Below are 24602 nucleotides of genomic sequence, written 5' to 3' on the forward strand. Positions count from 1 at the left end.
TTTGTGAATATCGTGTCAAATCGCTAGAGTGGATGAACAGTTAAATTAATATCATAACAGTGACTCCAATTACAGTGTACAGTACATCAGTGCCGTGAACATGTACATTCTTCCGCACAGAACAACCTACTTCGTAGTGAGCCATTCCCCCACACAGCACTGATTGCGGTCCATTCCTGTACACAACTGCAGAGGTGAAGAGTTGGCCTGGGTGATGTAAGGAGCACTGGCTGGTACTTTCCCTGTTTGTCTGTACACAGGTAATTGTGGCATGAATACCTATTATTATTTTCAGCACTTGTGATAACACTGAAAGAAAGAACTCATATGTCAATCACATTATAGTTACATACAATGTGCGGTTCATGATTGCATCACAGAACCTTCAGTAGCAGTGCATTTCATTCATTTCATGTATCAAATTCGCGTTCCAATTTCTTGGGATGTAACTGATGTATTGCAATGCAACCAATGCCATTATTATTGCGATTGGTTCAAATGGCTCTGAGCACTATGGGACTTAACATCTGTGGCCATCAGTCCCTGAGAACTTAGAACTAGTTAAACCTAACTAACCTAAGGACATCACATACATCCATGCCCGAGGCAGGATTCGAACCTGCGACCGTAGCATTTATTGTGATTTCTCATGTTACTAGTTGCATATGTAATAATATGGGGTGTCCATTTAAAAATACATAAGTTTGTGATGACACCAATATCTATACATGATTTGGAATGTCTCATGGTACTTACTTTTGTAAGACTCTACAATACATTCATACCCATGAAAGCTGTTTGTCAATACTTGCTGTGTTCCAGAGATATTGGTGGTGAAAAGTTAGGTGGGACACCTTGTATATATAACAACATTGGAAACACTAATACTTTCACATTATTATTATTATTATTATTATTATGGTAATATAATAGTCATGTAAACAATAAGAAAAGTTAAGATTAATTAACTGGATGTTGACCATGGGTTAGTTAGACTCTGGCTGTCAATATTACACTCCATACTTAACAAGTCTTTTAACATCTTCATATCATGAAGTTTGAAAGTTTAAGAAAGGCCCTATACTTCCACTAAAATTTTAAGTCACTTCTTAATAACAACATAATCAAAAAAGATTGTTATTTATTTATTTAGTTCATTATAGTCTTGTAGCTATAATCTGAACACTGTCTGTATTCATTCTTACACAAATTATTACCATCAATAGCACTTTTTCCCATAGATCAGCATATTATTAATTTATTGAAGTTCTTCAGCACACTGTAGATTTTACTTTGGTGGTGTCAAATTTGTGATACAATGGGTACAAGAAGCTAAATACATCTGGCCAATGCTATTATCAATTTTTTTTGAAATTTAAAATGTGAAATAAAAATGTCAACTTACACCATCTTAAGTCATCGATAGCATCAACTGCTGCATCAATTTGTGCATTGTCCCAGTCATTTTCAGCCAGTAATCCATGTTGCTTTGCTAGGTAGCGACATATGGGAATGGACTGACCAAGTTTCTTTCCATCAACTTCAAGGACAGGTAATGTTCCATACGGTGTATCTACAGGAATAAAGTTTCTATTTATTAGTATGGTAAATTAAACAATAGTAAATAACATGATTTAAAGGTGAATGAATAATACTTCATTTTAAAAACATGTTTCATGTTTTTTAATAAAAAATTGATGAATATATGTCTAATATATTTTTACTAGCTGTTGTTATATTTTCATCAACAGCTTCTTATGACAAAGAACTCAATATAGAACTGATACTGCATGTTATTACACTCTGCTTGATTTAAAAACATAGTCAATAATAGAAATTAGATAAATAAGAAATTATAGTTCAGCAAATAGCTGAATGTTATCTGAACACACTATTTTGGAGGACTGTTTTGCATTACTGTATGGAGCTATGTCATATACTGTAAACTAGCTGTGCAACATCATGAGACAGACCATACCTAACAGGAAAATTTTTTATTTGATTAAATTTATCTTGGTCTATAAAAACATTATCTATCTGTCATGTACCACCCGAGTAGGAAAATCAATAACTGATGTCAAATTGAACACCTACATATGTAGGGTAAGGATATTTGCAAGCTTTTAGATCCAGCAGATCCTTCTTGTGGCATAAGTGTTGAAGGGGAAGGAAGAGGGATGAAAAAAAAAACTGGTGAGGTTTGGGAAATGGGGAGAGTTTGGAAACCCAGGTCAGAGGAGAATTACAAGATGGAATGACTAGGGAAGACTGGTAGCTGGGGACTGCACCAGATGACATTTTAAAACCTAAGAGCTTAGAGGTGGATAGGGCAATAAGCAAGACAGAGATCATTACAAAACAATCATACCTTAATGCTATAGTTAATAAGAATAGAAAGCTAACTGCATTGTATGTGTTAGAGGCAGGAGGGGCAGGGATAGACAGGTCAGAACCTGTGCCTGTCCCCAGTGTAAGGATTGCCCTATGCATCCTATTACCACCACCTATACCAGTCCTCTAACTGGCTAAACATACACTATCAAAGGGGGAGATGACTGTGAAATGACATGTCAGGCACCAGCTATTATGTAAACATTGTTCAGCCTTTTACAGTGCGATGACTACTACCAAATTATCAGTCAGGATGAATGAGCATACACAGAGGGTGTACACAGGCAAAACACAATATCGTGTTGCAGACCATGCTCTACAACATGCAAGTTGCTGCTTCAGTGTGTGTTCCAGTACACAATCCATCTGTATTCTTCCCCTTCTTCTAGCTTCTCAGAACTCTGCAGGTGGGAACTGGCATTACAATGTGTCTTTGGTTTTTACTACCCACCTGGTCTTAATTTTTGTCAATTTCTTCAGTCTCGGCATTTTTTCTCAGTAACTATTCCTTTCCGCACTCATTTTTAGGTTTCTGTATCTTTTATTTTCTGCCCTGTATATTTCCTCCCTCTGCTACCTCTGCCACATGCAGTGCCCTTAGAGTCCTACTTGTAGCTTGACCATTACCTATACTAATATGTCTTTGGTAGCTGCACCTTTGGTTGGAAAGTTGATGGTGGTAACAATTTTCCACTAACAATGTGGTACATATCAAATTTGCAGTTCATGTATTTTAATTGTATGTAGATGTTGATTGAACTACTGCTTATGGTCAGTTTGAGTCTCACCTTAAATTATGCACAGTAATCAGTAAGCCACATACCACACTCATTTCATGTCCTATAACACAATTGAGTGCAGTAACATAATACTAAAATGACAAAAAAACTTTGCCTGTGACAAACAAATAACTAACACAGTCATAGAATAATACTCTTAAAATTTTGTCTTTCAGATCTAACAGTCAAATAGATACAGAAATGATGCGTACATTAAGAAACTATTAGCAGTTCACAGTCTGTTATTGAAAACAGTCACTGAACCATTGACTAATCTCCCCGATATGGAATGTGGATAACACTCAACACATTTCTTGACTTGTAACTTGTACTAATGTGTCTGTGGTACATTACCCTGTATTTTTGAACACAGGCCTGGCTCATTTCATAACATTCCACAGTCTGACTGGAATAGCTTCTTTACAAATTTACAATTATTAGACTTGATTAACTATTGGTGTTCACTGAATTTTTATTCATTACATATTAAAGATTTAAATTTCTATATAACCAAACAGTAAAGAGATGTTCATTTTAATGTGTGCTTTTAGATGCAGAAATCATTTCTATTGAATTATGCTAACTAGTTTGCTTAAATATTGGCTGTTATTCCAGTAACAATGTTTTAATTGCAGAAGCTAGTTACTCTGAAATTAAATGAGTGCAAATGTTGCTGAAATATTTTCATCATCAGCTATAGGAATTTCTATTTATATACCTTTTTGATCTACTTTATTGTGAAGTTAGAAATTGGGTGTATGTTTACATGTGAACAATGATTTTAAATTACTGGTATTTACTAATTATCACAGCTGTCAGGCAAACTAATCACACTATCTGATTCTAAACAACCAAAGGAATGTAACAGATAATAAAGCTAATTTGGAGAAGCCCTGATTCAGTATTCAAGATTTTTATGTGCTGTGCACTTTCCATGTAAATGATAATCTAGAAAAAAAAGAAAGAGAGAGAGAAAGAAATGAGGTTACTCTGAGGGGAAGAAAAACATAACAGATGGAAGTCACCCACTTGCTTTGTTACATGATTTTATTAACTCTTTCATAATGTTTTGTCAGTAATCTCTGCCTTGCCTATTACCCTATCTTCCACCTCTTAGCTCATAGGTTAAATCTCATCTGATGCAGTCTCCAAGAATCAGTCTTTCCTTCTCATTGTGTCCAGTAAATCTTTCCTGACCTGGGTTTCTGGGAAACTCTTCCAAACTCTCCCCGTTTCCTAAACTTTACCAGTCCTTTTCCTTTATCCTTCTTGCATCCCCTTGAACCCTTTTGCCAAGAAGAAGGAGCCACTGGCTCAAAAAGCTTACAGATTTCCTTAACCTTTAAATGTGGGTGTTGTCCTTCCGTGAGCAGATTTTTTAATCTATACAGCTACACTATTCTTCCTATTATTTGTACCACTCAAGCTCCTTCAGTGTCATATGTATTTGTAAGGCAGATAGATTAGAATTATTGAGAAGGGCATTTGTAAAGAAGGTAGTAGTAGGTTAAAATATAAAAAGTGAAGCTGAAATATTCCAGAGTACTAAAAAAGGATGCATAAAAATGGATAATTCTTTGGACATACATTCAGAATGACTGGCAAAAGTCCAGCCAGGCAGACTTCAAAGCACATTTGCATGAAAAAGACAACTGCTTGAATGAAAGAGGCAAACCACAGAAAAATTTGGGGGAAAAAAAAACAATGTAGGAGAACAAGAAGTGACACAATCAGCAACTCTTAGGAAGGAAGAATTATAAATGGAGGACTGAAATACAGCAAACAGAATAACAGTAGCATAAAGTAGTCTGAGGAAGAGAGCAAAGTGATGCACAGTTACAGAATGGAGGAATGCTGGTGGAGGCCTTAGGAAGCCCAGACAAAAATGGATGAATTGTTATGTTTGTTTACTACTAATGAACAATGTCTTACTGATCAAATATCATAGTTTTGCAAATAGCATTGTATCATATTTTCTTTTCATAAACACTTCATAATTTCAGTTTTATGCAACTTATTTTGCATAGTGCTGAGTAAAAGGATTTCATCATAATGAGATCAGCAACAGTATAGTTTAAAACTAATGCCAGCTGTGGCCAATGGTGAAGATTAAAAATTTAGGATATTATATCAAAGTTACTGCCATAGAAATGAATTATCTGTTAATCCGTAATGCAATGAGAGAACAATTTACTTAGGTCACAACAAACAGTGAGAATTGTTTTTTGTCATCTCTTGCAGTCTACATTTGAAATGTATTGACAGAAGTGCATATGAACAACAGTCAGTTGTATAAGGGAATGACAACAATGAAACTTTGTGTTGGATCAGGACTCAAACTCAGATTTCCCACATTAAGCTAGAAGTCACCGTAACCACTCTGGCTATCCAGGCATGACCCTTAGCTAGACACAAAATTCCATACGTCATCATTCCTACATCACAACCTATACTTGTACATACATTGCATAATTTCCATGCTGGGGAGAATGTTTTCATTGAAAGCTGCTGCCTGATATTGGCAGATAAATACAATACAGCAATGCCGGTGCTCTATAGAAGAATCATGGAATGTCCCACTGGACAAGCATACTCATCGAAAGAAATAAGTGAGTGACTACAGTCGTTGTGACATACATGAATTTGTAGTTACATCTACATCATACTCCACAAGCCACTTAATGGTGTGTGGCTGAGGGTTCATTCAGTACCACTATCTAATCCCTCCAACCCTTTTGTACTCGCAAATAGTGCGTGGGAAGAATGATTGTCGGTAAGCCTCTGTTTGGCTCTAGTATCTCGAATATTCTCTTCATGGTCAATACACGAGATGTTTGTGGGAGGGGGGGGGGGGGTGTAATAAGTTGTCTGACTTCTCCTGAAAAGTGCTGTCCCTAAGTTTCAATAGTAAATCTCTCTGTGATACGGAACGCCTCTCCTGTAACGTCTGCCATAATACTCTCTTGCCAGCTAAACAATCCCGTGGCAAAATACGCTGCTCTTCATTGTATCTTCTCTGTCTCCTCTATCAGTCATACCTGTTAGAGATCCCAGATAGATGAACAACACTCAAGAATCGAATGAACAATGCCTTATAAGCCACTTCTTCTGTGGATGAGTTACATTTCCTTAAGATTCTACTGATGAATCTGAGTCTGGTGTCTGCTTTTCCCACTATCTGTTTTATATGTTCATTCCACTTAAGGTACACTTGATAGTTGCACCTAGTCATTTTATGGCACGTGCTGACTCCAGCTGTTTGTCGTCAACAGTGTAGCTGAATAGTGGATTTCTTTTCCTGTGTCTGCACAATATGTTACATTTGTTTACATTCAGGCTCAACTGCTAGAGCCAACACTATTCATCAATTTTCTCTAGGTCATTCTGCAAATTCTTACTACTTTCTGTCATTGCTCCTTTGGTACAGACAACTGCATCATCTGCGAATAGCCCTAAAGAGCATCTGACACTTTCTACTAGATCATTTATATATATTGTCAACAGCAATGGTCCTATCACACTTCCCTGTGGTACTCTGGATATTACCTTTACACATGTCAATTTAGTTCTGTTAAGAGCAGCATGTTGATTTCTATCTGCAGGTCTCCTCCAATACTCCATTATCTCTTTTTTCTAATGGCAAATGCCTTAATCAAGGAACATGGCATCCACCTGAGCATTGTTGTCCACTGCACTGTGAATCTCTTGGAGGAGCAGAATGACCTGAGTTTTGCAGGATCTCTGTTTGCGGAATCCATGTTGATTTTTACAGAGCAGATGTTCATTTTCCAAGAACTGATGTCAGTGATATAGGTCTACAATTGGGTGGATCTGTCTTATGGCTTTTCTTAAAAATGGGAATGACTTGTGCTTTTTTCCAGTCATTAGGTACCTTTCATTGCTCAAATGATCTATGATAAATTACTGATACAAGGAGAGCAATTTCTTTGCTGTAATCTTTATAGAATCTTATAGGTATCTCATCTGGTCCTGAAGCTTTTCCACTACCTAGCGATTGTAGCTGATTTTCAATTCCATAATCGGTTATCTCAATATCTAGCATTTCAATGTTTGTACGATGATTGAAAGGAGGGACAGTGTTACCATCTTCTGCGGTGAAACAACTTCGTAAGACCAAATTCAGTATCTCGGCCTTCTCTCTATTATCTTTCATTTTGGTGCCGGTGTGGTCACTAAGAGAATGAATAGATGATTTTCACCCACTTACTGATTTTACATATGACCAAAATCTCTTAGGGTTTTTACTCAGGTCAGTTGACAACATCTTACTTTCAAAATCATTGAATGCTTCTCTCATTGCTCTCCTTATGCTCATTTATGCTTCATTCAGCTTTTGTTTATCAGCTAGGTTTTTACTTCTCTTGAATCTGCGATGAAGTGCTCTTTGTTTACATAGCACTTTTCTAGATATGGCTATTACACTATCGTGGGTCTTTCCCATCCCTTAAAACCTTACTCAGAGCATATTTGTCTAGGGCATATTGAATGAAGCCTTTGAATTTTTTCCACTTGTTCTCCATATCTTCAACCTCATTGGCGAATATTTGGTGCTGACTGCTGAGATATTCTGAAATTTGTATTCTGTCCCCTTGCTGAGCAAATATATCTTCCTGTTGTGATAGTGCCACGACATTTAACAGTGCCGCCACGACAGTACGCACAAACGGCGATAGAGGCGCTCCGCAAATCGGATGACCGCGGGAGCGCCACCTAGCTACGAACGGCACCGGCCGCATGTCACGGCACAGCAGTCGAATATGAGAGACTGAGTTGTAATCATGTGGTCAGCTATTGTTTCTAAGAGAGTGTGTGAAAATCCACGCAATTATTGTGATTAAAGGTTATAACACTTTTTGGCGACGAGGTCGGGATATTTTCACCGCGTTGTGGATTTGCGTGTTCGTGACGGGGCAGACATGGAACAGCTTATGCAAGCGCTCATTGAACAACAAACACAGCTGACGGCAGCGATTCAGGCGTTGTCGACGTCGCTTACTCATCGTCTGTCTTCTTCTCCGCCTCCATTCCCTCCTTACGACGAGGCCGCTGAAGACTGGGAGAATTATGAGAAGCGTTTGCGGCAACACTTCTTGGCTTTCGGCGTTGTCGACGCTCCTATGTGGAAGTCGTTATTTCTATCTTGGATTTCCCCTCGAGTCTATCAGCTGCTATCTCAGTTAGCCCCTCTGCGGGAACCCGCCTCCCTGTCCTTCCAAGAAATGTGACTTATTGTCTGCCTATTATCGAAAAAACACCCACGTCGTTGCCGCCCGCGTGGCGTTCTACCAGTGTCGTAAACAGCCCCATCAATCTTACCGGGCTTGGGCGGCGGAACTACACGGCCTGAGTAGGAAATGTCAGTTTGTCACGGACACTCATCACGAGTCTTATGCTGATTCAATGGTTAGGGATGCTATTCTACGGCTTGCTCCTGATAAAGAAGTTCGGCAACGTGCCCTACAACTGCCAAACCCGTCGTTGTCGGAAGTTCTAAGCATCGCTCAATCCTTTGAAGTCTCACGCTGCTGGTGCGCAAATAGACGCGTGGTGTGATGTAGGCGCTGTACAGTCAACTCTCGACAAGGACAATTTGCCTGTTGCACAGGAGAACGAAGATGTGGCGGCGGTTCACTCGCGTAAACAACGTCGCGTTGGGCCGCAACGCTCGCAGCGAAACCAGCAACCACAGAAGCCGGTTCGTTCCGCGCTTCCTTCTTGCCCCCGTTGTTTCGTACAGCACGACAGGGCAGCGTGTCCAAAACGTTGGGCCACGTGTAATTCATGTAGGAAAAAAGGCCACATTGCTTCTGTGTGTCAGTCCCATAAAGTTCCTGTCGACGAGGACGAGGCGTCGGACATGGATGTTCACTGTGTGCTTTCTCAAACAAGTTGTTTGTTACTGTTCGTGTTCTGAATAAAGACATCCGCATGCAAGTGGACACTGGCTCTGCAGTAACTCTCATTAATTCCCGCACGTATTTGGCGTTGGGCTCCCCTCCTTTGTCTCCAGTTACGCGCAATCTGAGGACTTATCAGCAGAAAATTCCTATCATGGGCCAGTTTGATGCTTCCACTGCCTACAAGTCTGTTGTTCGGCCCCTCACGTTTTATGTGGTGGATCATGCGGGCACTGAAAACCAATTCGGTTATGATGCTTTCCAGTTGTTCGGGTTCTCCATTGATGATGTGCACCTCATATCTGAGGACATTCCGTATCAACAGCTGGATGGATTATGTTGTGAATTTTCGTCCGTGTTCTCTGCTGGTCTGGGTTGTGCCAAGGATTTTGCAGCCCACATTACTCTTAAACCTACGGCTCGCCCTAAGTTTTTCCGGGCACGCCCTATTCCGGTTGCGTTGCGTGCACCTGTCAAGGCTGAGCTAGACAGGTTAACAGCTTCAGGGATTCTCCTTCCGGTTACCTCCAGCGAATGGGCATCGCCGATCGTGGTGGTTTCTAAACCAAACGGGAGTCTGCGATTGTGTGGTGACTTTAAAGCCACTGTCAACGCTCAGAGCCTCATTGACACTTATCCTCTTCCTCGTCCTGAGGAGTTGTTTACCAAGCTCGCTGGGGGCCAGTTCTTTTCCAAACTTGACTTATCGGAGGCGTACCATCAGTTGCCGTTGGACGCTCCTTCCAAGGAATTTCTCGTTATCAACACTCCTTGTGGGTTGTATCAGTACCAGCGATTACCATTTGGCGTCGCTAGCGCACCGGCCATTTTTCAGCGGTTTTTGGAACAGCTCACGGCTTCCGTTCCCGGCTGCATAAACTATCTGGATGACATTGTTGTCACGGGAGCCTCCAATGCGGAGCACCTTCGTAATTTACGTTCACTGTTTCGGGTTCTGCATTCGGCAGGGTTGAGGTGCAATCTGGACAAGTCACAGTTCTTCCAACCCTCCATTGAGTATCTTGGTTTCCACTTGTCCCGTGAGGGCATACGCCCTCTCCGTAAGCACGTTGCGGCCATTAACGCTCTACCCCGGCCGTCTATGGTCAAAGAACTTCAAGCATTTCTCGGCAAGATTGCTTATTATCACAAATTCATTCCATCCGCAGCAGCGGTAGCTTCTCCTCTGAATCAGCTGTTACGCAAAAACGTCCCCTTCTGTTGGTCCGACGGGTGTGAGCAGGCTTTTGTCCGCCTGAAGGCTCATTTGCAGTCGGCGCCTTGTCTTGCCACATTCCGTCCGGGTCAGCACTTGGTTCTGGCGACTGACGCGTCACAGTATGGCCTAGGGGCTGTTCTCGCCCATCGGTATGAGGATGGGTCGGAACGACCCATTGCCTATGCTTCCAAGACCCTCAACGAGGCGCAACGGCGTTACTCTCAAATCGAAAAGGAGGCGCTCACTATCATTTATGCTCTAAAAAAGTTCAGCGTTTTTTTGTATGGTTCTAAGTTTCACCTCATCACCGACCACAAACCGCTGGTCTCTCTGTTCAGCCCCTCGGCGTCACTTCCGGATAAGGCAGCTCACCGCCTGCAACGTTGGGCCTTATACTTGTCTCGTTTTCATTATGAGATTCACTATCGCCCCACGGCCCAGCACGCCAACGCTGATGCATTGTCGCGATTGCCGATGGGCCCCGACCCTGTTTTCGATCGTGATGAACTCCTCTGTTTCCACATTGATGAGGAAGAACGTGCGGTCGAGGGCTTTCCACTTACAGATTCACAGGTCGCGTCAGCTACTGCGCGGGACCCGGTCCTGCGTCGGGTGATCGGTTTTGTTCAACGAGGTTGGCCGAACAGGACCAGGGGCCGGGCATCGGATCCCCTTCGCAACTACCATGCCTTGCGCCTTAGTCTGTCTGTTCGTGATGGTGTTGTTCTTCTGGCCACGGATGGCGCATCTCCACGGGTCGTGGTGCCAGCCTCTCTTCGCAAAGATGTTCTCCAACTGTTGCACGGAGGCCATTGGGGTATTTCTGGGACTAAGTCCCTGGCCCGTAGGCACGTTTATTGGCCCGGCATTGATTCGGACATCGCCCATATGGTTGCTGCATGTGGCCAGTGTGCTCAACAACTGGCGGCACCTCGTACAATGCCCTCTCCGTGGCCTGATCCGGCTCAGCCATGGGAACGGGTGCACGCCGACTTTGCTGGCCCCTTCCTCGGTACTTATTGGCTACTGTTGATTGACGCCTTCTCGAAGTTTCCATTTGTTGTTAGATGTCCGTCGCCCACCACTGCGGCGACGACGCTGGCTTTGTCCAAAATCTTTGCGCTAGAAGGTCTTCCATCCACGATCGTCACGGACAATGGCCCTCAGTTCTCTTCGCAGGCCTTCCGTGATTTTTGTACTGGACAAGGGATTCATCATGTTACCGCACCTCCCTTCCATCCGCAATCGAATGGGGAGGTCGAGCGCCTTGTCCGCACTTTCAAATGCCAGATGAAAAAATTCCTTAGTGATTTTTCCACAGATGACGCCCTGCTGCAATTTCTGAGTTCTTATCGCTTCACGCCTCTGGGTGATCGCAGCCCTGCTGAACTCTTGCACGGCTGCCAACCGCGCACTCTACTGCACCTGCTTCACCCTGTCAGGCCTTGTACTGTGTCCCCTAGTGCGGGAAAATACTCGGTGGGCGCCGACGTGTGGGCACGAGGGTATGGATCTCGCCCTAAATGGATTCCAGGGGTGGTCAAGGCTCTTCGCGGCCGCCGGCTTTGTGAAATCCGTACGGGCGACGGCACGGTTGTTCGCCATTACGACCAGATGCGCCCACGAGTGGTGGCCACGCCTGTGCCACCGCCCCATCCTTCGCCTCCACCAGCCCGAGACGCCAGTCCTGTCGCTGCTGCCGATCTACCGTCCGTGTTGATGCAGCCGCCGTCGCTGCCGCTTCCAAGTACTCCGGAACCGGCCCCAGTCGCGACGCCGCCTTCTCCGGGACCCATCTCGCTGGAGCACACTCCCAGGTCAATGACACCTATGGATGCTGCTCCAGAGTTTTCACCCATCATCTCATCCAGGAGGCACATTCCATGCACGCGTTTCCGTCCTGGACATTTTCGACCATACTCTCGTGTCTCTGCGCGGGATCTCCTCGGGGCCTCACAAGAGGCCATGGATGTCTCTGCGCTGTCCATGTCTCCAAGGAAGTGAGTGTTTATTTTTTTCAAGGGGGGAAAAGTGTTGTGATAGTGCCACGACATTTAACAGTGCCGTCACGACAGTACGCACAAACGGCGATAGAGGCGCTCCGCAAATCGGATGAGCGCGGGAGCGCCACCTAGCTACGAACGGCACCGGCCGCATGTCACGGCACAGCAGTCGAATACGAGAGACTGAGTTGTAATCATGTGGTCCGCTATTGTTTCTAAGAGTGTGTGTGAAAATCCACGCAATTATTGTGATTAAAGGTTATAACACTTCCTACCTTTCTTAACATTCCTTGTAGGACCCAATGTCATAGATGCTGTCACTGCCTTACGATCACTGATACCTCCCTCTGTGTTAACTGATTTGGTACATTCAGATCTATTTGTTGCCACGAGGTTTAAGACTTTACCCTCATGAGCTGGTTCTCTATCTGCTCAAAGTAATTCTTGGATAAGACATTCAGAACAATGCCACATGATTCCCTGTCTCTGGCACCAGTTTTGTTGGTATAACAGTCCCAATCTACACGTGGCAAGTTGAAGTCACCCCCTATTACAACAGCATGATCAGGAAAATTACTAATGATCTTCTGCAAGTTCTGTCTGAAGTGCTCTATAACTACAGAGCGTGACACAGGTGGTCTATGGAAGCATTTGATCACCATTTGCAACCATTCTTTGATACTCAGTTTCATCCAGATTAATTCACCTTCAGATAACCTCACTAGATTTTATTGAATTTTTTACTGTGATAAACAAACTTCCACCATTGGCAACTGACCTATCATTATGATAAACATTGCACTCTGAACTTAGGATTTCGTTGTTATTGACGTATGGTTTCAACCAGCTTTCTGTTCCCAATACTATCTGTGCATTATAAGCTTCAGTAAGCGATACTAATTCTGGGACCTTTCCTTGGATGCTCCTGCAGTTTACTAAAATCATATTAATCTTTTCTATCTCTGATCTGCGAGGACTAACATTCTCTGAGGTCACTGTGACTGATTTAACAGACAAATCATCTTTACTCCCAACGGAGGGTTTCTCTAACCTAAAAAAGCCCCGTGTGCACACCACACGTACTTCACTACCATAGCAGCTGCTTCCTGTGTGTAGTGCATGCCTGACCTATTAAGGGGAACCCTACAATTCTGCACCTGATAGCAGAGGTCGAGAAATTCGCATCCGATACCATCACAGAGCTGTCTGAGCCTCTGGTTTAGACCTTCCACTCTGCTCCAATCATGGGTATGATGCTACAAATAGACAGCTTAGCCTGCATGCAGCACATGTTGCTAGTTGCCTTCACCAAATCAGCCAACCACAAAAGAAGTTGAGGATGGCCTCAGAACCCAAGTTGCAGGCATCATGCATGCTGACATGTGCCACTACATGCAGCCGATTGCAGCCAGTGCCTTTGATAGCCTCCAGCAGGTCTTCCTCCACATCTTGGATGAGACCTCCCAGCAAACATATCGAATGCACATTGGAATTCTTTCCTGCCTTGCCCACTATCTCTCTGAGGGGCTCCATCAGCTGCCTAACATTGGAACTCCCAATGACTAACATACCCATCCTCTGTACTTGTCCAGACTGGGTAGGAAAATCGACCGCTGGCCCAACAGAAGAAACATCCAGTGCTGGCTCAGAGCTATCATCAACACTGGGTAGCACCTTGTAGCTGTTGCTAAGTCGTAGGGAGCCAGCTGCATGACCTGCTCCCTCTTTTGCCATCCGCCCAGTGACACAAGAACCCATCACTGTCTGCCAACCGCTCTGGGGTGAGGACGGATTGGTCAGATGTTGCGTGTTGGAAGCCGCAGTGGCGTTCCGGCCACCAAGGGATCCCGGTGGCACAAAATGTGTCCCAGGTCTCGTCACTGCAGCCCCGATGTCATTGTAACTTTGAGCATTAGCTAGAAGCTTGTTGATGATAGCCAATGCAGCTTCGAGCTGTTTACGTACAGCAGCCAACTCTTCTTGTGTTCACTCACTACATGCACAGCCCTAACCATATCATACTGTGTATAAAATAGATACCAGGTCTCAAATGGCACTACTGAGTTTGAAAATATAGTGAAGGAGAATAAAGTAACACTAAAAGTTGTTGTGCAGATTTCTCACTGAGACTGCGTGCTATTAAACAGAAATAAATTTCTCTACTGAAGTTGATGTATTTACAGATACCTGTTATTAGAAATCCTGTTTGCCATAAAGTTACTCCATGAGATAAATAGTCAAACTAGAATGCACTGATCTAAACTGCCTACTAGCACAAGATTAAAACTCAGTGGTATGACAGAGATGCTGGCAATGGGAAAATTTACACTAGAAAGCCAACTAGGATGGATATTTGCAAGACTTACGCAACAACAAAAACTACGATTAATTTTCTAACCACTAATCTACACAGTAAAATACACATGTACAGTTCATTTCTTCGCAGAAGCATGTGAACAAAAAACAAAGACTAAATTAATTTTCAGTTTATCAGACATATGCTGCTGCTGCTCTGCTGCGCATCCTCTCAGCTCAGCTGCTGCTGCTACATGTGCACAGTTACAAATACGAATAACCATTAACTGTATAAGGAACCAAATGTGCACTTCCCACTTCACGTAAGTGGTTGCCTTAACTGGTTTGGTTACCCATGCATGGATAACCAGGCAGAAACTTCCATACATCATCATTTCTTTGTCACAACCTGTATTTGTACATACACTATTTAATTACCATGCAGAAGAGGATATTTTAGTTGAAAGTTGCTGCCCAATATTGGCAGATGAATACACTATTGGAGTGCCTCTATTGTTAAGAAAAACAAGGCAATGTTCCTTTGGACATGCATGGATATCCAAAGTGGTTTAAAATGACCACTGGCGTAAAACTGGAAACCCAGTTTCAAATTCCGGTCTGGCAAAAATTTTCATTGCCATCATTCTCTTATATAGGTGATGGTTGATCATATTCACAACTGTGAATATGTTTTGTGTATTTCATAATGACTGTAGTCACCACAATTCCTGTTTCTTTGGACATGAATACATGCCTCAAGGGACATTGCACCATTCTTCTTAACACTAAAGTCACTGGAATGCATTTGTCCACTGATATTGGGCAGCAATTTTCAATTAAGATGTCCTCCCCCGAAAGGGAACTACACAAAGTGTGTACAAGTACAGATTGTGATGCAGAAATGATGACATATGGAAGTTGGGGTTTGGCTGTAGGTGTTGGAAGGACAACTGCTTATGTAAGGGGGAAATCTGGGTTCAATCCTGGTATGGCACAAATTTTAATTGTTGTCTTCCCCAATACAGCTGATGGTTGTTCACATTTTCAACTGTGAATACATTTCATGTTTTTCATAATGGCTGTAGCCACTGCAGTGCCTGTTCCTTTGACATGCATACATGTCTAAATGGACATTGCCCACTTCTTAACAACACAGGCACTGCAATATCATAGTTTGACTGAAGGAAACAATGCCTTGGAATGTAGTGCTTAATGTAGTGCTTGGGAAAAGTGCTGTGACCGTTACCATAACCATTTAGTCAAGAAAATTTCTGATTGAAAGTTTATTCATAATGTTTAATGAAGGATGTCTTTGGTATCTACAACTTCCTAAAACTGACCCAGCTGAAGCTGTTCCTAATTCGTATCAGTCAAGATATTTGATAATAATTCATTTACCCCATTAATTTATGAGTGCATTTTGATCTATATAATAATTGGAAAAATATTTTTAAAATAACCTTATGTGCAAATTCCTCGAGCAATAATGAACACTAGTAACAGTTCATTCATAGGTGATTTGATAAGTTCCTGAGATAATTTTGCTTATTTTCATTTAATTCTAGCTGTTTTGTATCGGCACATAATTTGGGACTTAGTGGAGTGAAATTGTCATTGTGCTTGACAACAAATAGTGGACATTAACAAACAATGGTTTGATATCTGGGGTAATTTTCACTCCTGGATCCACATCTCAACAATATATTAACTGCAACTTAGAAACTTTGTTGGCATTATCTCACTTCCCACATTTTACTCACTGATATGATGAGTAAGTTGAAGTTTTGTCCTGGAGCAATGTGGTAGTTCATGCTGCAGAAACACACCAAGAAACTGTCCGATGTGATATATTGATACAACAACGATTTTATTATAAATGGAGATACAGTAACTTCCTAGGCAATGTGTATTTTTATTTCAATGAATCTTTAATTATTTGTTTATATCAGCATGTATGGATTTTGTAATAATTTACACATTATGCTACAACTGCATAGTACATTGGTATAAAGGCTAAAACTCACTGCTACTTGCAGGATATATGTCATAGGTTTACCTGGTTTAAGACTTGGCCAGTCATCCCATTCAACTCTAATATCTTCATATTCAGCACCAACATATGCCAAAATGAATCTAATTGGCTCAGCAATAACTCTGAATGGAAAGTAAAATAATTTGTATTTTGGTGCCATTTCTTTCACCGTCTCTCTGAAATTACATAAAAAACAAATGTGATCTACTGTCAGCTGGGTTTCAAACAATCGCAGCTAGGTGGGCATAATAAAACTGGGCCAGAATATATTTATAAGACTGGCATGTAACTGACCCTTGTTAATGAACTGTAGAACTGCTCATCACAGAAAATGTTGAAATAGTGATTTCAATGGACCAATCAGTTCCCATCACTTGTTTGTGCATGCACATTTCCTGCACACTATGGCCCAAGTATTTCACTGTCTCATTACATTTCAGTGAGAGACAGAGCAGCAGACATGTGATGTGCAGTGACCAGCTGAATGCAATACAAAATGGTGCTCATGATTACACAGCACATGTTCATTTTAAAAAAAAATAAAAAAATAAAAAAAATAAAAAAATAAAAAAACTTAACATTGAACACCGAAAAACATATTTTCAGAACAATTTATTTTGCCCACTCTGTACATTAAAAATGCTATATCACTACTGAACAGAATTACAGCGTAACATATTTATCATGTACATAAATTGCTTATGCTCTCACTTTTTGTAATATTAACTTAAACTTTGTATGGATCTTACAAGAATGTTTTAATAAATAGTCATACAAATAAACAATTACGTTGCATTTATCCTCTTGAGAAGTTCATGACATTCATTAGAGGGCTATTCCACTTGTAAATAACATTTTTTTTCTAATCTCAAAAGTTTCATTTAAGAAATATCACTAGTCAGATTATTCTTATTTCAAATGGTACACATTTCAAAAAACCAACATTACCATATTGAAATCTTTAATTTTTCTGAATCTAAAATATATACTATTACTATTAGTAAGTAAACCTGTTACTGAAGGAAATATCTGAAAAAACAACATTCTGGTTTCTACAAAAAACCTGGCTAGTTTCATTAGCAAAAAGGGGGAAATTGTGTTTCTCAAAAATCTGCTCATCAAACCAGAAGCCAGCATTAGAGCCATTTGTACACTGTTCATATAATTACACAAAATAACTTCATTACCAGATGTGTAAGGGGCTGAAGCACTTGTAAAATTCCTGTCTATTATATTATTATTAAATGAGTGTTTTTTTAAACATTTTGTAGAAACTTTTCTAAATGATTCTGTAAATATGCACTGTTGTCAGTGCCACAGAGCAGTCACTGGTAGGCAACCACCAAAGTTGGACACAGACAAGCAATATTCATTTACTGCCTAACATTTACAATCAGTTGCTACCACACCATAGCTGTGTTCACTCAGATGTCACCAAATTACCAGTAATTATTTATTCTTACCATCACTGAGCATGTTAAGACAAAAAAAGATGTATCACAAAGAAGTTATCCAAATGGGATGGAAACTGGTGGATGTTACATACACATACAGACAAATGATCACAATTTCAGAATAACTTGATTTATTCATGAGAAAGATCTTTACAAATTGAGCAAGTCAATAACACTTGGTCCATCTCTGGCCACTATGCAAGCAGTTATTCAGCTTGGCATTGACTGACAGAATTGTTGGATGTCCTCCTGAGGGATACCATCCCAAACTCTGTCCAGTTGGCACATTAGATAATCAAAATCTTGAGCTAGTTGGAGGGTCCTAACCATAATGCTACAAATGTTCTCAATTGTTGATATGTTCAGTGACATTGCTAGACAAGGTAGGATTTGGCAAGCACAGAGACAAGCAGTAGAAACTCTTAATGTGTGTGGGTGAATATTATCTTGCTGAAATGTAAACCCAAGGCAGCTTACCTGAAGGTCAACAAAATGGGGCATAGAATATCATCAACATACAGCTTGTGTACTCTGCTACACTATAGAATTTTTTTAGGGTTGCACAGAAAGTCTTCTCACTTTTGTTGCTTTATATTTCTCTTGGCAAAGCTTGTATTAATGATTCTGGAGTACCAAGATTCCTTTTTAAAAAATCTGGTCTGTGTGAAAGGTCAGTGCAACTGTTTTCAGTTCCTTGTCTTATGGAAATAAATGGCATCATTGGTATCCAATTTTGTGGAATCTTGTTATTCAGTCACAGTGCTCTTGAATATATACAGTGACACAAATGTTAAAATATTAAGATCCTCAAAACAATTTCTACAAGATTATTTTTGCTTCTTTTTCAGTATAATCTAAATGCTTTTTTCTGTGGTTTGAATATCCTTTTCATTCCTGTGATGGTAGTGTTCCCATATACTGTGACTCCGTATTGCATATATGGTCAAAAAATCTGTGACAGACAGTGCACACGAGGTCTTGACATATGCACTGAGTCAGCTGTTTTCTTGCCTATGGTATTAGGCTTAACTTGTTGTTTATCTGCTGTTTCCACTTTAGCTCATTATCTCTTATTATACCTAAACACGTAACTGAAGCATCATACCTCCCATCCAAACATACAGCCATTTATTCCAGGTGTACCGGTATGAAATGAGCATTAAGATACAAATGTGTCGATACGGAACATTTGTTGTCAATGAGCCTCAATTTTTTTTTTTTTTTTTTTTTTTTTTTTTTTTGGGTGGTATGACATCTGTCAAAGATATTTGGTATACGTTAAGTCATGGAACAAACATCATATGTTTTCATTGTGTAACAATGTCGAATTTTGTACCAGAAAGTGATGATTTGCGGAAACCATTAATTTTTTGTTTGCATTTAAAAAAAAGTGCTGCAGAGTCACATCAAATGCTTGTTGAGGCATATTGTGAACATGCTCTATCAGAAGCAACATGCAAAAGATGGTTTCAATAGTTCAGAAATAATGATTTTGATGTAAGAAATGAAGAACGTGGAAGACCACCAAAAATATTTGGAGACACTGAATTGCAAGCAATATTGGATGAAGATGATATTTTGAGTCAGAATCAAATGACAGCAATGCTAAATGTTGCACAACAAACAATTTCTGATTGATTGAAAGCTGTGGGAGAGATCCAAAAGTGTGGTAAATGGGTGCCATATGAATTGAATGAAAGACAGATGGAAAACCGAAAAACCACTTGTCAAATTTTACTTCAAAGATATGAAAGAAAATTCATTTTGCATCGAATTGTTACTGCCAATGAAAAATGGATTTAATTTAAGAATCCTAAATGGCGAAATCATGGGTTAATTCGGGACAACCATCAACATCGACTGCAAAATCAGATCGATTCGGCAAGAAGACAATGTTCTTTGTTTGGTGGGATCAGAAAGGTGTGGTGCATCATGAGCTTCTAAAACCCAGTGAAACTGTGAATACTAATCACTACAAACGACAAATTATCAATTTGAACTATGCATTGAACGAAAAAAGACCAGAATGGGCCAGAAGACATGGCAAAGTAATTTTTTACATGACAATGCACCTGCACACAAAGCAAAACTGGTTCAGGATACAATCAAAACACTTGGCTGGGAGCTGCTACCCCACCCGCCGTATTCACCAGACTTGGTTCCTTCCAACTACCATTTTGTTTTCATCAATGAGACATGCATTGACTGAGGAACACTTCGATTCCTACGAAGAATTCGAAAATTGGGTGTCTGATTGATTTGCTTCAAAAGATGAACATTTCTATTGCCATGGTGTCCACAAATTTCCAGAAAGGCAGTCAAAATGTATAGAAAGCAATGGTCAGTACATTGAATAAAATGTTTTTACTTTTCAATTCAAAATTAGTGTTTCATTTTCACAAAAAAACGCTCATTTCATACTGATACACCTGGTAATTAGCTCATTCCCCATGAGCTGCTGTGCTGTATTAGTGACAGATATAAAGTGTTTATCTCAAATCTCTCAGCTGTTAGCCACATCTAGCACAATAATATCAGCAAGAACATCTAATCTTTATTTCCATATGTCTGTACATTATTGACAAATACATTGAACAGGATATGTCCCGTTACAGATCCTTGAAACATCATACTTAACACTTCCAAGTTCTCCACTGTATAAGTTTTCAATAATGTTACTTAGATGAATGTATCCAATCTGCTGCGAGCACATAGATACCAGTGTTCTGTTGTTTATTTAGTAGAATTGCATGGTTAATTGTCAAATGGCTTTGATAAGACACAGAAAACTCTAGGCATTACCACCCTTTTATCCAAGACATGAACAATGAATTAATGAATTCTGTTAAGGATTCATTTGCTATTTAAGTTAATCTTCCTTTCTGGTATCCATATTGTGCTGGAGTTATTACATTATACTTTAGCAGAAAGATATCTCCTTCATGAGGTAGTCTGTCATTTCATCATGTCCAGCAAACTTATTTGCCTTTAGCTTTTTCATAACCTTTGCCATTTCCTCTTTAGTTCCTAGTTTCAAGAACAGTGAATGGCTTTGGTTTTCTGTGACTGTCGTCTGATGACTTCCTTGGCCATTATGTCCATATATTAGGCTTTCTACTGTATCTATGTAGTTATTATTCAGGATGCTATCAATTTCTGTTTTATCTATGATGGTTTAATTTTTTCTGTGTATGTTTTTTTAGCCCTCTTGGTGATAATTACATCTCAATCTGTTTTCACTTTATTTGTTGGTTTTGAAGTTATCACATTTATTGATTTAGCTTTTGCCTTTTTTGTCAATTGTCTATACATTTGCTCGTACTTTTTGAAAATTTCAGTACTCTCCCTTCATTTTATTATTCTTAATGTAGCACTCAGTTTTGTCATTTACTTCATTACCCACTGATAATTTTAGAGAATTTTTCTTTTTGTCTTTGTTTTTGGAAATGCTATATTGAAGAAATGTGTTATAATTTCATGCAAATCACTGTATTTTTCGTTTGTTCCTTGTGCTTGAAGAGTGTTTGCCCACTGTTCTTTCCCCAACATTACTTTAAATATGTTGGTATTTTGTGGTTGACATCCTGGGATCTCTCTCTCTAGTCTTCCCTTTGTGAGTTCCTGCTTCCAGATACTTCACATAGTTGCCCAAAATGATTGGAAAATTCTGTTTGTAGAGTATATAAATTAGTATCAGATTTCGCAAATCTTTTGATAAATATTACTTCCCCACCCTTACACCCTGATCTACAGAAATAGTTTGCAAGAACATATTTTATGGTGAAACTTCATATTTCATTCTTTTTTAATCCATATTCAATTACAATCATTTTGTCTCAACATGTTTCATTTGTAAATGTATACAATTTTTTTATTGCTCAGGTATTGCAAATGGTACTGTAGAATTTTGAAATTAATTTCTTTTTCCATAATTATAAAATTTTCAGCCTCTATTACATCATCATGTTCATATTTTTTACCACTAATGTTTAACTTCCAGCTTTTTTCCTTCCTTTGTCCATACCATAAACAAAATCACTGGCCAAATGTTGAAGTGCCACCTTTGTATTTACTGAAGTTACCATAGTAACTATTCCACTTGGCTTTTCCTGCTCCTATATGTAACTGTTGCTATGTATCAGCTTTATTAGATTTATATTTGGGTTAAATTCTAATGATGTTGACTCTTCTTCTGCAACAGTTTTTGGATTATTATTTATTTAATTTCTACTGTGGAGATGTCAGTTCAGCTAAGTCTCTTTAGGCCCAACTATTTGTTGCAGCCGTTCATCACTGGTTTTGCATTTGGATTTATTTGCAGTGATATGGGTTCTTTTTCTGCAGCACATTTGGGGTTTTCATTTAATTCCTTTATTCTTACTATGTAGACCTTACAGTTTAGCTCATTATTCTCAGATCTCAGACCATTTTGGTTTCCATAGTTATTTTCATTGTTCTTAATGCTGAATTTTTCCCTCTCACTGATCAGCTCTATACTCAATCTATTACATACTACTGTTTCTGCTTTCAACAACACGAGGAGAAACTTTTCAAAGTGTGCAATGTCCACTGGTGAACAAATTTGAGTTTGATATTGAATCATATATTTTCTGACCTTTTGTACACATTTCTACAATCAGGTCCCATCAAAAGGTGTTTTAAAATCTTCACTAAGAACTTTGAAAAGTAGCAGATGTAACAATAACATTTTCTCCTCTAGTATGAATGAATCAAACCACATTAAGTCCAGTGGTTTATTTTATTTGTGTTATTAAGCAATGCTGAGTGCAATTTAAGACTGGTGGACTGAAGTGAAGCCAGTTAACTGTCCAAATGCTATTCCTTTTCAATATTAAAGTATTGTTTTTGTTTTTTTTAAAATATTTTTTTTTAATTCTGACTGTTACATATACTGCAATCAGATGAAGAAATTTTATTCTGTCTATATGGAGAGTATAATAAAGAATAGATGCATATTTTAAACTGCTTTTCACCTTTTTATAGTTAGAAGAGAATCCTCAATGCCTGTGACTGATGTATTTCTCTGCTTTCCAATTCGAGGACACTCCCTTTTCCCTGAGATTTTGGCCAAGTATAAAGAAACTCTGTAAAATTTCAGAAATATTGAATCCAAACTCATGCTAGGGAGTTTATGCAGAAATGAATAAAACAAGGATTTCAGGGAAAGATTGGGAAATATTTTATTACAGGAACCTTTGTAAGAATTAGACCCTGTATATAGGATCAGTGTTCAGAAAATGATTCATCTGAAGAAATACAGTATAGTAAAAGGGTAACTGATGTGAACATCAAACTCACATTATTGACTTTTCTAATGATCCTTCTAAGTGTCTTTTACCACTTGGCAAAGTGAATACAATTATACAAAGTTGATAATAGATCCGAAGTGTCAACTCTGAACTGGATTAAACTAGAAATGAAAGGCAATAAAAACAAGTAATCCTCAGATTTGGAAAAAATTGGAGAGACTACAAGACACAAGTTTTCCAACAATGTTAGCAGCATTTCTTGTATGAAACTCATTGCCCAGAATATTATTTGTGATTGTTTAGAGGAGGAGCCTGTTCTAGGAAAAACCATCAGAAATGAAGTGCCTTTATGTTTTTGTTTCTACTTCTGATATTGAAGTGCTTTATTGAACAATGAAAAGAGAAATTTCAAAAAAGTATAAGTATTTTTCATTGTATGTTACTGAAAACTAATCAAAATGCAGTGCTTCTACAGTAGCTTACACCAAAAGGCGTATTGTCCAATAGTATACCAATGAACTACAATTCGGCTGCCACAAAAGTCATCACATCTTGAAAGTAAAAGAAAAGATTTACCCTGTAACAAACACATTTTTATCAACAACCCTACATGAGTATTTTGTGTAAAACAAGAAAAAATTGATAAATTATTTTTTTCAGTATAAGTTTTTTGCTTCTCCTGGAAATTTTATTTTCTGTGAAAGTGCATGTATCGAAAAATTGCTTCTTAGTTGCACTCCAAGACTTACATGATCATTTCTACTGAGAATGGATTTCACATCAATTGTAACATAATCATGTTCAGTTGCTGCTTCCAGTAAGTGATAGTTTATCTATAAATGTATATACTTTATTAAAAACAAAGATTCCAAGACTTACCAAGCGGGAAAGCGCCGGTAGATAGGCACAATGAATAAAACACACAAACACACACACAGAATTTCGAGCTTTCGCAACCGGCGGCTGCTTCGTCAGGAAAGAGGGAAGGAAAAGGAAAGATGAAAGGATATGGGTTTTAAGGGAGAGGGTAAGGAGTCATTCCAATCCCGGGAGCGGAAAGACTTACCTTAAGGGGAAAAAAGGATAGGTATATACTCACGCACACACACATACACGCATATCCATCCATACATACACAGACCCCAAATGTATATACTTTCACTTGTAGTTTCATGTCTGGGATTGCATACAGTAATAATTTTGTCTGAATTATACTATGTACTACTTCATAGTTCCCATAT

The 24602-nt window shown here is 39.6% G+C and overlaps 2 protein-coding genes across 2 annotated transcripts in view; one reads left to right on the forward strand and one right to left on the reverse strand.

Annotated features, from left to right (window-relative positions):
* The window catches only part of LOC126336697 (glutathione S-transferase-like), a 336946-nt gene that overhangs the window by 219915 nt on the left and 92429 nt on the right, over positions 1-24602 (forward strand). The gene's annotated exons all lie outside the window — the stretch shown is intronic.
* LOC126336696 (glutathione S-transferase-like) overlaps positions 1-24602 on the reverse strand; it is a 51576-nt gene that overhangs the window by 15329 nt on the left and 11645 nt on the right. Inside the window, exons 2-3 of the mRNA XM_050000648.1 lie at positions 16662-16813; positions 1406-1573 (exon numbers count right to left, since the gene is read on the reverse strand). Coding sequence (XP_049856605.1) covers positions 1406-1573; positions 16662-16797 — 304 coding nt within the window. The 5' untranslated portion in view covers positions 16798-16813. The remainder of the gene's footprint in view (positions 1-1405; positions 1574-16661; positions 16814-24602) is intronic.

This window comes from Schistocerca gregaria, chromosome 2, assembly GCF_023897955.1.
Source record: "Schistocerca gregaria isolate iqSchGreg1 chromosome 2, iqSchGreg1.2, whole genome shotgun sequence".
In the NCBI taxonomy this organism is placed as follows: domain Eukaryota; kingdom Metazoa; phylum Arthropoda; class Insecta; order Orthoptera; family Acrididae; genus Schistocerca; species Schistocerca gregaria.